This window comes from Lepidochelys olivacea (assembly GCF_965140295.1).
Source record: "Lepidochelys olivacea isolate rLepOli2 genome assembly, chromosome: 7".
Taxonomy (NCBI): domain Eukaryota; kingdom Metazoa; phylum Chordata; order Testudines; family Cheloniidae; genus Lepidochelys; species Lepidochelys olivacea.
In genome coordinates this window covers 92,888,338-92,903,021 of record NC_140417.1, presented here as the reverse complement: position 1 = coordinate 92,903,021, position 14,684 = coordinate 92,888,338, and the positions used below count along the sequence as shown (strand labels likewise).

Below are 14,684 nucleotides of genomic sequence, written 5' to 3'. Positions count from 1 at the left end.
TAGAAAAAGTTCAGTACATAGTTTTTTTCTTTTCATATATAAAAACTTAAATCTTTTAGTTTGCAGATCTTTCAAAGCTGTGCTTGGTAATACTACTAGCAGAATTTGAAACAGAAAAACAAATCAGGGGAGCAAGTGTGTTTTCACCACAGCTACACTTCCCAATCAAAACGTTATCAGTTTATTACATTTTCCCCAAATCTTTATTTAGATGTGACACCATAGGAGGATTATTAAAGTAATACAAATTATCAAGGCTGGATGCATAGAAAAGAAACAAAATCAGAGACCACCCTCGACAAATCACAGCTAGCTAGGCTCTCTGTCTGGTTATATAAAATATCGTTTAAGTTACCAGAATACCTTATCTTATATTAAGCCCTATTAAATAGGCACAAAACTTTTCCATTGGATGCAAACATGGAAAAAAATATGTTTAATAAAAAGCTACATCATCTAAAAAGTATATCATCCAAACTTAGAGAGATAGATTTAGACTGGGAGTCCAGTGAAAGTGATGAGACAAAGATTGCACCATTGTTTTGAATCAATACATTGGGAAACAATATGTTTTTCTATTGCACAACTAAGTTTAACTTTTGGTATCACTAGTGTCTCTTACATATTATATATTATCTTATGGTTTCTTTTTCTATTATCTTGTTTTCCTGACTACTTGTTAGTATGTAAGAAAAGGTTCTCTCTTTCTACTGTCCAAGTCCCCAATCCTGCAATCTGATTATGAGGTCAGAGCCCTATGCTGTGCCAGGGCTAGGGTCCTTCTAACTTCACTAGAACACTGCACATGTGGACCTTTATACCCAATGTACAGCCTGCTTGAAATCAGTGGTGTCCTGCACAATCACAGGAATCTACCTGCAAAAGCCATTTTCACGATCTGAGCCTAAGTAAGAACCTCAGATGTTGTGAGGGAAAAGTCCTCATTACCATTTTTTCTTTCATGCCTCTCAAAAGAGAACAGTTTGGTACCATGCAAACAGATAGCTTAGAAGCAAACTAACGGTTACACAATATCCTTTACTGAACAGTAATATTAAGTTCACTATACCAGATACAAATATTTTTGTTGAGCAAAACACCAAAGGTCACACAAAATCAATCAAATAAAGAATAAAAAATTGACTATATTAATAAGTGGTCAAGAATAGCCTATACTGTACACTTAATTATTAAAGAAAAAATAACTTTCAAATTATTTGGAACCCATCATTTGCACATTTAACTTGCCCATGCATATTCATATGATTGTCACCCTCATTCCATCTTCCCCATTGCTTCCTACACTCATTTCTGTATCTTTTTTCAATACAGATAAAAAGCTTTTGGGGCAAGGAACCATGCCTTGCTATGATTGTGCAGCATATAGCATGATGGGATCCTGGTCCTTATTGAGGCCTCTAGACTCTGCCAAAATATAAACAATATTATTAACTAAAAGTTGTTCTATCCGTAGAGTGCAGTTTTCAGGATTTTATGGTGATTTCACATAAACTTGCACATTTTATTCAATTTCAGCAGATTCCTCAGTTCATAATTGTGAATCTTTTAAAACATTTTAAAAACATCTTTTTTACTTACAGTATTTAGTAAGGCATCATAGACAGCATTCACAAATTTAGCATTGATTCCAGAGTCTTCAATGGTACTGAAAGGGAGACTGACATCTTTCTGCAAATTCAAATCATAAGCATTTTTTACTCAAGTTATTTCAAATGTCATTTTAAAATTCCCTTAAAAATAAAAGTTTTGGTGTGCTAACATCTGTATCAAGTTTAGAAAAAAGTATGTACAGAGAAAACAAATAAATTGAAAAGGAGTACTTGTGGCACCTTAGAGACTAACCAATTTATTTGAGCATGAGCTTTCGTGAGCTACAGCTCACTTCATCGGATGCAGTGTGTGGGGGGGTGGAGGGTGAGAAAACCTGGATTTGTGCTGGAAATGGCCCAACTTGATGATCACTTTAGATAAGCTATTACCAGCAGGACAGTGGGGTGGGAGGAGGTATTGTTTCATGTTCTCTGTGTGTATATAAAGTCTGCTGCAGTTTCCACGGTATGCATCCGATGAAGTGAGCTGTAGCTCACGAAAGCTCATGCTCAAATAAATTGGTTAGTCTCTAAGGTGCCACAAGTACTCCTTTTCTTTTTGCGAATACAGACTAACACGGCTGTTACTCTGAAACAAATAAATTGATAATTTTTTGTAACAACAAAAAAGAAACCAGGTCAGATATGATATTGTATCTTTTCAAATTCTAATGCAAGAATACATTATGTTAGCAAAGTTCACCTGGCTCCAATTTATCAAAAGTCTAAAATAATGGGACTACATTAGATGTGTCAGCTGATGGGTGATTTAGTCTACCATTTCTAGTCACTGGTTCAAATTCAAATTCAGCAACAGTCAAGAGCAACAAAATTACTACCACACAATATCTGTTAGATAACCTGTGTGACACGAATTAATACCCTCAATTCAGATCCCACTGTTTACATGAAATAGCACTGCCACAGGCAGATTCTGAAAAAAATAAGAAGAATTTACTGGTCATGGAGACTGAAGTACCCACCCATAGATGTGATCCTTTCAGAACTGGACTGAGGCACATTAAGAAAGCAATGCAAGGAAGAAAGCGTTGCCACAAACCATACTGTATTTGATTAGGGAATTGAGGGCTTCAGTCTCCAGGGCTGTCAGATAACTATTTTACCAGCAATGGAATCTAAATCAACAATAGTCTAAAAAGATAGTAAAGCAACTCCATAGTCATAAAGTATTACAAATTTTAACAAAATAATATGTATATAGTTTCATTTACTATAATGCAAAGTTAATCTTTCAGAAATGGGTTGTACAGAGACAGCTTTTATAAAGTCCTTGCATTTTCTTTAATTCTCAGGACACCAATTTTTGAATTTCTTTTGTTTTAAATCCTACAAATGTCCTTGAAACATTGCTTTACTAATACATGAATAATGGACAAATGGTTTACTAAAAACAAATAATAAATGGAACTAGTAAATGAAACAATGAAATACTATAACTACAAAGTGTATGGGTAAGGTAAACAAGATAATACTATGAGTCTAGTCTGTTTAAGAAAACAAAGATAAAAATAAATTTTATGTGATGGATTTATAGCATCCTGAAGATAGAAAGAGCTAAGCAGCATTCTGAATTGTTTTCTACCTTAAATGCAGCATTTAACTCCAGGAAAGAATCAAATGTTGTTAAATAAAAATCATGTACAGCTTTCCAATCTCCTGATGACTTAGCTTTTTCCATATCCTCCCTAGAAAGAAAATTCACAAATAAATATATATCACACAAGTTTATGTACAAATATTAAGCACTTTATGAAATAGACTTTGTACTTCATACTTCACTATTACTCCAGTGTCTTTCATCTCTAAACAGATTTATGAGAAGGGTGAATTTAAGAATGGACGTGTGCAAGTTAATTTCTACTTTAATATTTTACCTGAAAATCTAGAAACACTGATGCTCCAAAAGAATGGAGGCATTTGAAATTGGTTGTGCAAAATATATTTCAGCACTACCTGATCATAATATTTATTAATTCAGTGGATTATATTTCAGTATTTTAAAACAAATTAGTAATAGAATAATGTATTATCAATTCTTATGCAATGTGTAGAAATAATTTAAAATAGTAAGTAACCTCGTAAAACTGTTAATTTAACATTACAGGTACTGATCTTTGCTTCTATTACAAGCTTTAAAATTCCTAAATTTTACATAACATATGTAAGATCACATTCATTGTTGCAACCATAAAATTCAAAGATTCACACCTAGCTGAAAGCTGGGAGTTGGATATGTTATGTGAACATTTTAAACAGCCATAAAGAACTAATGTCTGAAATAATGGAAAACTCTAAATACCTTGAAAATAAAAGTAAAAACATTCATGCAAAGCCAATCGACAACTTATTTCTATTAGTAGGGCCAGTGTTTTCCAGCAATGAAAACAGTAATTTCAGATTTTCAAAGCTATATATTTCAGACATTTTTGATATGCTTTATATTAATAAAAAATATACTTATTGACAAACATGAGCAATATGCAATCCTTTACAATAATGGTGCTCAAACTTTTCCAGTCGCACCCCGCACCTTACCAGTAATGGAATCTGTCTGCGCCCACCCCGCATTACTGCATAGCCAAGGCTTCCTCAGCATCAGAGCTTGGGCAGAAGGCAGAGCTGGGGTAGAACTGGGGATGGGGGAGGAGCTGGGGCTGGAGGTGGAGCTGGTCTGCGGGCGGAGAAGGAATGAGGGCAGAGCAGGACTGGATGAGGACAAAAAGGTGTTGGAGGTGGAGCTGGTCTGGGTGCGGAGTGGGGCTGGAAGCGTGGCACTCCCTCCCTGCCCCCACCACGCACCCCCTGAACAGTCCTCTGAACCCCCTTATGGGGGCGCACACTACACTTTGAGAACCACTGCTTTACAAAAATGCCAGGCACTGAGGGCCAGAGCCAGGAAAGCTACGTGCTGGGTGGCAGAGGGAAGGAGCCCGCTGTGTGCAGGGGAGATGAGTGGGGGACAGGTGCTGTGGACATCACCCTGCATGCCCTGCTCACCCTCTGAATGGCAATTCCAAAAATTAAGGGCAATTCCGGAAATGAAAAGTCATTTTGGAAAAAAAAAAAAAAAGCAGTAATTGCACCAATTTCCAGAAAACATTGGCCCTACATGTTAGTGATACAAATCACAATTAATTTTTTCCTCTACAACATAAAACATTTTTATATATTCACTCATATGAAATAAACTTGTTTATTTTGATGAAACACACTGTAAATGTGAAAACAGATGTAATATATTCAAAGTGCTTAAAGGATTTAGAAGCATGTTTTGCTGAAAGTCAATGGGGCTTAGATTCCTAAGTCACAGACACCTTTGAAAATTTTAGTCAAAATTTATAAAATGTGTGGTAGATAGGCTTGTCACATTTCAGTTTTTTGATCACTTGAGTTCTGGCCAAATATTCTCTTTTACCAATTCCTTTGTGATACCTGACTCATTCTGCACTAAGTAAAGAAACACCTGACAAATCAGAACTTTTGAACTCCTACTGAATGTGAGAAATCTCAAACACACACAAAAAGCAACCAACTTATTAAAAGAAGATAAACTCATATGTCAGTAAGAGCAACTGTGAACTTTTCCTTGATAAATGAGATCAGTTAGGTTTGTGTTCTGACAGAGAGAGTAAATATGAAAGTGGAACAAAGCCAAATTGATTTGGCACAGTGATGATATTGTCCTTTTGCTAAATTGTAAGAGGGCAGCAGTATAAAGCTCACCTGTAAGGACTCTGATCTAAGTCCACAGAAATAAAAGGCCTGTTAAGTGTAATGCTTCTCACATAAGGGAACTAGAACGAAGGGGATTTCCCCCAGTATGGTTTCAAGCTTACTTACGCTATTTAAAATAGCACTATCATCAACAGAAAGGAGGAAGAAAAAAAATAAAAAGGAACTACAAAAAAAGTGAACTGCCGACAACAATGTCCTTTCACATAATATGAAAAAAATATTTCTACATTTTAAACATCTAAGTGAGAGGTGGCACAGCTCATATTATTAACTATTGTCAAAGGACCAAAAACATAGGAAGTTACAAATTAAAGGCCTGGTACACAATGTCTTCAGTCAGAGTTGAGGATGCCCAGCTCCTGATTGGATCGGACCCCAAATGAGTGGATGATAAACAGCAAAGCTTCAGAGATGTGGTTTAAATATCGAAAGAGCTTTTGTATCATGAGAATACCCCAGTATGTCTTTTCTCTAATTGAAACTAAATATCCACTAAATATCAGTAGTTCTTTCACTCCCCCACCCTCCAAGAAAACAGTAATGGTAGAAAAAATGCATGTGGTACTGAGCTGCTGATGGTGCTATCTTTTAGGTGATGCATAAAACCCAAGCTGAGCAAGGAATCATGACAATTTCCACAGTCACAGAAGTATTAATTCCAACATCCTAGCCAAAATAACTTACAAAATTACATTCTATCTAGCATTCTGTTGTCTTGTACTGATCCCATCACGAGAGGTCAGCCAGAAAATCAATATATTACATACATACATACTTAAATGAAATGGAAAGTCAGTCAATAAAAACCAAAACAGAGTTGTATTGGTTTTAACTGTATACTTACTGGAAGTCTTTCATAGTTTTGGTTCGGATGGGAAGGGAAGATTCTGGAGGGACTGGAGCTTTTGGTTCCGGTGGTAGTGTATCTATAGAGATGCGCTGCTTTTGCCTAACATCAAGGCAAATTGGTGGTAGATCTCTCACTTATTGAAAAATTTTAAAGAAGTGTAAAATGTATTGTAATCATATACATAATTTACAAAGAAAGATTGATTTATTTAGCTTGCAAAACACAAAGGCATATGAACTATGCAAAAGGACTAAAGTTTAAATTGTAATCTGTAAAGAGAACCTAAACATTGTTTTTGTAAACTAGGAACTCGTACATACGTGAAACTGACAGAAAATGCCTTTTCAACCAATATAAAAATTAGCTTAATTTTTTTCCATATTGCTCAAAATTCCATTTTTGACAAATATCAAAATTTAAAATTTCACTGTGGAAAAAACACATTCTCCCTATTTTACTTTCCTCCTTCTCCCTTTTTGCAGTGAAAAATAAGTAAAAGGAACGAGAGAAAATGGTATTTTCCCTCCCAAACCTTTAAAAAAAAATTCATTTAAAAACATTTCAAATTAAGCCAAAAATTTTCATTTCTTTTGAATGTTTTAGTGAAGCTTAGTTACTGCCTGACCAGCTTCAATATTTATATTATATTAGGGCTGTCAAGCGATTAAAAAAATTAATTGCACGATTAATCGCACTATTAATAATAGAATACCATTTATTTAAATATTTTGGATGTTTTCTACATTTTCAAATATATTGATTTTAATTACAACACAGAATACAAAGTGTACAGTGCTCACTTTATATTTATTTTTGATTACAAATATCTGCACTGTAAAAAACAAAATAAATAATATTTTTCAATTCACCTAATACAAGTACTGTAGTGAAATCTCTTTATCATGAAAGTTGAACTTTCAAATGTAGAATTATGTACAAAAATAACTGCATTCAAAAATAAAACAGTGTAAAACTTTAGACCCTACAAGTTTACTCATTCCTACTTCTTGTTGAGCCAATCGCTCAGGTTAACAAGTTTGTTTACATTTGCAGGAGATAATGCTGCCCGCTTCTTGTTTACAATGTCACCTGAAAGTAAGAATAGGCATTTGCATTGCACTGCTGTAGCTGGCGTTGCAAGATATTTACATGATAAATGCGCTAAAGATTCATATGTCCCTTCATACTTCAATCAACATTCCAGAGGTCATGCGTCCATGCTGATGACGGGTTCTGCTCGATAATGATCCAAAGCAGTGTGGCCTGAAGGTTGGTTTTCTTTTTTGGTGGCTCAGGTTCTGCAGTTTCTGCATCGGAGTGTTGCTCTTTTAAGACTTCTGAAAGCATGCTCCACACCTAGTCCCTTTCAGATTTTGGAAGGCACTTCAGATTCTTAAACCTAGGGTCGAGTGCTGTAGTTATCTTTAGAAATCTCACATTGGTACCTTCTTTGCATTTTGTCAAATCTGCAGTGAAAGTATTTTTAAAACAACCAACATGTGCTGGGTCATCATCTGAGACTGCTAGAACATGAAATATATGGCAGAATGTGGGTAAAACTGGAGACATATAATTCTCCCCAAAGGAGTTGAGTCACAAATTTAATTAACACATTTTTTTAATGAGTGTCATCAGTACGGAAGTATGTCCTCTGTAACAGTGGCCAAAGCATGCAGGGATATACAAATGTTTAGCATATCTGGCTTGTAAATACCTTGCAATGCCAACTACATATTGCCATGTGAACGCCTGTTCTCACTTTCAGCAGCATTATCTCCCATAAAAGTAAACAAATTTGTTTGTCTGAGCAATTGGCTGAAAAAGAAGTAGGACCGAGTGGACTTGTAGCCTCTAAAGTTTTACATTATTTTGTTTTTGAGTGCAGATATGCAACAAAAAAATTGACATTTGTAAGTTGCACTTAGTACTTTTAAAATCATTTTTATAGTGCAAACATTTGTAATAAAAATAATAATATAAAGTGAGCACTGTACACTTTGTCTTCTGTGTTGAAATCAATATACAGTAAAAGCTCTTTTATCCAGCACTTCACCAATTGTAAAGCTCTATAAACTGGCATTTCTGATCTTCAGTGAAATTCCGGTTTATAGGCCAGTTGGTGTGGGTCCAGAGCAGGGACACGGGAGGGGGTGTGGAGTGTGTGCTCTGGGAGGGAATTTGCCTGTGGGAGGAGGCTCGGGGCAGCGGGTGTGGCGCAGGAGGGTATTCGGGGATCCGGAGGGCGCTCATACAGTTTGAGTGCAGTAGGGAACTCAAGACAGCAGGTTGGGACGCAGGAGTGGGTGCGGGCTGCCTCCGCCTGCAGGCACCGTCCCCATAGCCAGAGGGAGCTGTGGAGCTAATGCTTGGGGTAGGAAAGCGGCGACCTCTCCTGGCTGCTCTCAGGCAGAGGTGCGGCAGGCTGCCCCTGCCGTACCCCCAAGCATTAGCTTCGCAGCACCCATTGGCCGTGGGGACGGTGCCTGCAGGCGGAGGCAGCCCGCACCCACTCCCGCGCCCCAACCTGCTGTCTTGAGTTCCCTCCCGCACCCAAACTCCCTCCCTCTTAGTTAACTGGCATTTTTCAGTTACCGGCAACCCCCATTCCTCCAACATACTGAATAAAACAGCTCTTACTGTATCTGAAAATGTAGAAAACATCCAAAAAGTATTTATAATAAATTTCAATTGGTATTCTATTATTGTTTAACAGTGTGATTAAACTGTGATTAATTTTTTTGAGTTAATCGCGTGAGTTAAAACTGCGATTAATCGACAGCCCTATATTATATTTTTCACAGCTCTACCACAATTTTTTAGCATAAATCTGGGAACACAATATAGTAAAATTTCATTCCGTGGGCAAATTAGTGATAGAAAGGTGATGGAGGTATCATTTGATTCCTAAAAACCTACAGAATCACAGTTTCAATTGTGCCAACTTCTGTGACATGGTAAGGGGGCTTACTGCTCCCCTGGCACCCAGCTTCAGGTCCTCCGATTGGTAGAAATTTTGATAATACAGTTGATAATACAGTGCTGTCAGAAATGCTTCCAGTTGGATATCATTCAAGAGCCCTTTCCCCCATCAACACAAAGGCACCAAACATGATAAACCTAGAACAATTATGTAAACATATATTTGAGAAAATGTTTAAAATCAACATTTTTAAAATTATACCTTAACAGAGGGATGCATTGCTTACATAAAAAAAGACATTGATCTTTTGTAATTCTAGTGAAGTTAGCCTTGACATGTAGGACTGAAAACATTTATTTATCAAAGTCACCATCAGTGTCATCTCCGTCTAGGGCACCATTGCTAGACATATTCTCACACTGATCCTTGTCTGAGCTGCACTTGCATATGTCTGTGCAAGGCAGGCTGCTGGCCAAACATTTGCAGGATGGTGAGCATCTGGTCTTTGCACACGAGCATTTGATTAGCTGAAGTACTGATCTGGGACCACATGGTAATTCACACATAACTGGTATGATCAGTTCTTTCTCCAAGACCCAACCATGCCCAATAGGGGAGGGTAGTTTTGGATATGGTCGATCATCTCAGCGCCATTCCATTGCTTGATAATTTGCCCTCATGACACCAAGTATAAATAGTACCCCACATCAATGGCAATTTTTCTCAGTTTATCTGCTTCTTAGAAAACATCCATCAACATAGTTCTGTAAGTGTCGTAATGTTAGTCTTCAAATGGTAAACTTGGTATATATTAATGCCTCCAGTTAATTTATGACATCATCAGTGACTGTCTCATGCATTCCGAGAACCTTCAGAGTGAGGAAAGAGGCTTTGGAAGCTGAATCTAATACCGTCCAGTAAGATAGTTTGATAATAAGATAACAGAAGGGAACTGGTGACCTTTTAGCAGCCTTTTTGAAATTTAATTAACACATTAATCCTTTTTGAAATTCCTCCCATGTCAGGGTCAAACTTTTCACACCTCTTATTTCAGCGAGGTAGCAGGCAATCATCCCAGAATAGCTGGTTAAATCTAAAGCAAAAATGAATTTTGCTATGTCTTCCAGTGTGAGATACAAATTCTAATTAGCAGATCGAATAAAGAGCAGCAAAGTCTCAAGCATCTTCATGCATTACTGCACTAGTCCAAAAGTTGTCTTTGTCACCAATTCAAACTCATTAAATTTCATGATCCATTCTGTGATATTGTAGCTCTCCATCATGGACAATAATGGTCACTGAATACGGAATGTACACTGGATGTGTGGAACTCGTCTTGCAAGTCCTGTACCCTTTGAGAAACAACTTAAAATACATCAGTATGCTTTTCAAAGATGACATCTAGTTAGCATTTTTGAAGGGCAACGAGTGTTTGGGTGTGTGATTCTACAGCATATCACAACTTTTTCCCTACAAAAATGTGGTTCACAATGCCAAGTGTTATGTTCAATCAGGTCCTCCGACGTGATATTCTCCAAAGATTCAGCCACTAGCTGGTATTCTTTGTCTCCCCATTGATGCCTAAAAATGATTGAGACCAAAGAAAAACAAGGATACTGTAATAAATTACTCTGGGATTGTAATTATGTTAAGTAATGTAAGTTATGTAACTATATGCATACCATTTGAAGATGGATTCCAGTTATTTCTGGATGGATGCTGACGTTTTAACCAGTGCCTCATTACAACTCCTTTGGCATAGTAAACAAAGTTCAATACCATTGAACTGCTTCTTTTTTGCTGAAGATGGGAAATCAATCTGAAGTACTTCTTCCATTTGTAGTAATCTGTAACATTAAAAAAATTAATCCAGGTATCATCTTCTGAACATTAACTGATAACATAGTACTTGTCAAGACTATGGGCGAAGGTAGGCAGGACTAGTGGCAGGAGCTTGAGATTCCGGAACTGAAGCCGGGGTCAGAGCCAGTATCAGGGTCAAGAGTCAAACTGGAGTCAGAGTCAGGAGTTGAGCCAAGGGTCAGAGACAATCAGAAATCAGGCCAAAGGTCAATACCAGGTACTAGGGTCTCTGTTGCAGTTCCAGGGGTCAATCAGGAATCAGAATCCAAGTCAGAGCGGAGATAAATACGGAGAGTTCAGGAACAGAGAAGCAGGGTAGTCATGACACCTAGCTAAGGATCCACGTTGAACCTCTGTGGATTATGGGTCACAGGGAGTGGGCAGGTAACAGCTGCTGCTGGGTGGCAATGTGGGAATGGTGTAGCCCAAAGTTATTACCTCCACAACCCACTTGTCTGTTGCAACATACCATAAGACCTGCTGGAAATGGCAAAGGCAGTCTCCAAAAGTGGGGAAGTGGGCAAAGGGTTGCAGCTTACAAACTATAGGTGAGGGAGGAGTCAAACCCTTGACCAACTCATGAAAATTGCTGTTTCGATGATGACTGGGTACTCAGTGATGAAGGGTGAAATGCTCTTCTCCTTTGGAACCTTTGTCTTTTTCTAGCAGGTTTGGTGGTTTAGCGAAAACTGGAGAACTGAGCTGGGAGCAATCACTGGGCAGTTTAAGACCTGCTAAATCTTCTGCTGTTTCACCTTTGTGCAGCTTGTCTTCGTCCATCCTTCCACGAACATAAGTCGACGTCACACCATTCATTTTGTTGTGAGCACATTCGTTCCATTTCTGGCCCAAGACTTTTGTCATGGGATCAGCCCAGAGCGTTTTCGGTCTGCCCAAAGGTTGGTTGTAGTCTCTGAACATCCAGTCACTGATGAGGGTTGTCCACCTATTGTCTTGCCGGCAGACTACACGACCCGCCCATCTCCGCTTTGTGGGGGTGTATATACCCAGACACCTTAGCGTGGCCCTAGAGTCCTTCAGTATATGCAGGGACTTGTCTGTAGTTCCTGAGAAGAGTTTTTGACCATCAACCAGGAGGTTTTCACCAGTATTCTGAACCATTCTCAGAAACCCTGATGACTGGTGCCAAGATGTCCTGTGCATGACAATTGCTGTGGAGATAATCTGCAGCATCTAAGGACACTTGAAGAAAGGTTTTGGCTAATAAGTAAGGCTACGTTTTGGTCACAGCTATTTTAAATAAAAGTCATGGACAGGTCACAAGCAGTAAACAAAAATTCATGACCTGTGACCTGTACTATGTACCCTTGACTAAATCTTGGAGCGGCGGGGGGGGGCGCTGCCACAGGTGCTCATGGGGGGGCAGCCCAGAGGGTGCCATGGGTACTTGGGGGCAGTCTGGGGGGCACCACGGGTGCTCAGTGGGGAGCAGCCTGTGACCCCTGCTGGTGCGGGGGAGGGGGGTGAAGGGGGTGAGCGGCAGCATGGAGCCTGGGACGCCCGCTGTGGCTGGGGGAGGGGGTTCCAGGGATGACAGGCTCCCTACCCGGCTCCTCGGAAGCGGCAACATGTCCCTCCCTCCGCTCCTAACTCCGTGCGCTGCCCCTGCCCCAAGCCCTGGCTCCGCAGCCTCCATTAGCTGGGAACCAAGACCAATGGGAGCTGTGGGAGCGGTGCCTGTGGGCAGAGGCAGCATGCAGAGCTAGGAGCTGAGGGAGGGACATGTCACCGTTTCTGGGGAGCCCGCAAGTTAAGTGCTGCCCAGAGCCCTCATCCCCTCCCGCATTCCAACCCCCAGCCTTGAGCCCCCTCTCACACCCAAACTCCTGTTGCTGCAGAGGGGTAGGGGACAGCGGCCCGAGATTGCCCAGCAGTGGCTGGTGCAGCTGTCCAGGGGCTGCCCAAGCTGCCTTACTAATAAGTGACCCTCCTTAACGATGACCTGAAATGCTCCTGTAGAAGATATTCAATAAAGGATGCAAACTTCTTGTAATTTGTGTAATCATACTTGTTCATGATCACCTAATAGCTTGCAATCTAAAACTGGAGGGTCATGGATAAATACGCCTTTAGACCTGCTGTTGATGCCGCTCGTTTACAGCATCTATCTGCAGTGAACTAAACTAGCGGTGAGAAAACAAAAATTCTGAGTCCCTTGTAGGAACAGAGTATTTTTTATCCGCCAATTTACAAGTTGGTATGATGGTGGCAGGAGTTTGCTACACATTTTTTTCTGGATCCAGGAGCACTGCATTAATTGGTAGTACAACCTGGGTGGGTGTTGCTGACAGCAAAATGTCCAGGTGCTCATGTTGAGAGTCTTTACCCTCCTCAAGAGGTATGTGGAGGGCATTAGCCACCCTCTTCACAAGGTCCTAGAATTGACAAAAATTGTTGGCCATCAATGGTGCCTCATCTGGAGATGAAATAGGGGATTGAGGGGTAGCCTCCTTGTCCACCCTAACCTCCTATTCCTCTAAGGTCTCTTCATGGTGGTGGCTTGGTATAGGGGACTGCGTGGCCCTAATGTCCCTTTGAAATGGAGATGGAGATCTGGTAAATTTCCGCCGATACATCACCCAAGGATCCCAGTATAGCAAATGGGAAAGCCCATGCAGGAGAAGGGATATTACTCAGGGCTGATTCCACCATTCCTGATATGGATGAGGGTTTTTGTCAAAATATGGGGTCCTGGAATGATGTGGAGGTGAATTCTGCACTGAAAAGGAGAAGTCTGATTGAATGTTTCCTTCAGCATCCTCAATGTTATCCACTGGGAGGGCCCCAACAGGAAAGGGCAGAGAATTCTGCAGTATTGGGAAGCAATGGTAATCTGGAGACTGGGGTCACAGCACTGAGAGTTGTTCGGTCCCTATGAGCAGTGGGGACTCCTGCTTGTCTAACACTGACAAGTCCCTGCTGTAGCAGAATTTCTGAGGTACCAAGTGGGTCAGTACTAATACAGCACATAAAACTGTTGGTTTGGAGCTTGTAGGCACTGGTGCCAAAGGCTTCAATTTTGTTGATAATGATGGAACCGAGTGTGAAGGTACTGTTGGTAAGGCTGAGGTAGACAGTGCCATTCTGGAGGAATGCATGTCTTGTACCTCCCTGTCCTTCATGGTCAGTACTGGGGCCCTGCTGAAGCTTTGTTTCTCTGAAGTGCTCTGGGCTCTCCCTATTTCACTGGTTCTGGAGGAAGAGTTTGCCACCAAGTTGAAACCAAGTTGTACCAAGTTGAAAGGTCAAGGTTTCCAACACCATAGACCTAGTGGGAGATCAGGGCTTCTTGGGAGCTGACTCCTTGTGATGAGAGACAGAGCTCTTCTTTTTTGGAGTCTTCCCTGAGTCCTCTGAGTTCTTTCCCTTCCTAGGAGATACCTTAGCTGAAGATAAAGGAGCACTGGATCTGCTCAGACACATATGTTTGAGGGCGGTCTCCTGACCTGACTTGGAGGTGATCAATAGCTGCTTCAATTTGGTCTCCTGATTCTCCCATGTTCTAGATTTGAGAGCCAGGCAAAAATTACATCCCAAGCAATGCATGCACTTGGAGTGGCCAACACTGACCGGGACAGCCTCCCAACTAGAGAGGCAGCATTTGAAACCTGGTGAGCCAGGCATGGCAGATCAATTCCTCAGAAAAAAAGGGGGAGAGGACAAA

General features: G+C 40.1%; 1 protein-coding gene across 2 annotated transcripts in view; it reads right to left on the bottom strand.

Annotated features, from left to right (window-relative positions):
* HECTD2 (HECT domain E3 ubiquitin protein ligase 2) overlaps nucleotides 1-14,684 on the bottom strand; it is a 74,082-nt gene that overhangs the window by 41,210 nt on the left and 18,188 nt on the right. Inside the window, exons 3-6 of one of the 2 annotated variants that reach the window (XM_084635603.1) lie at nucleotides 10,819-10,983; nucleotides 6,211-6,349; nucleotides 3,214-3,316; nucleotides 1,600-1,689 (exon numbers count right to left, since the gene is read on the bottom strand). In XM_084635603.1, the coding sequence (XP_084491729.1) occupies nucleotides 1,600-1,689; nucleotides 3,214-3,316; nucleotides 6,211-6,349; nucleotides 10,819-10,983 (497 nt within the window). The remainder of the gene's footprint in view (nucleotides 1-1,599; nucleotides 1,690-3,213; nucleotides 3,317-6,210; nucleotides 6,350-10,818; nucleotides 10,984-14,684) is intronic. The other variant, XM_084635604.1, reaches the window with a different exon arrangement.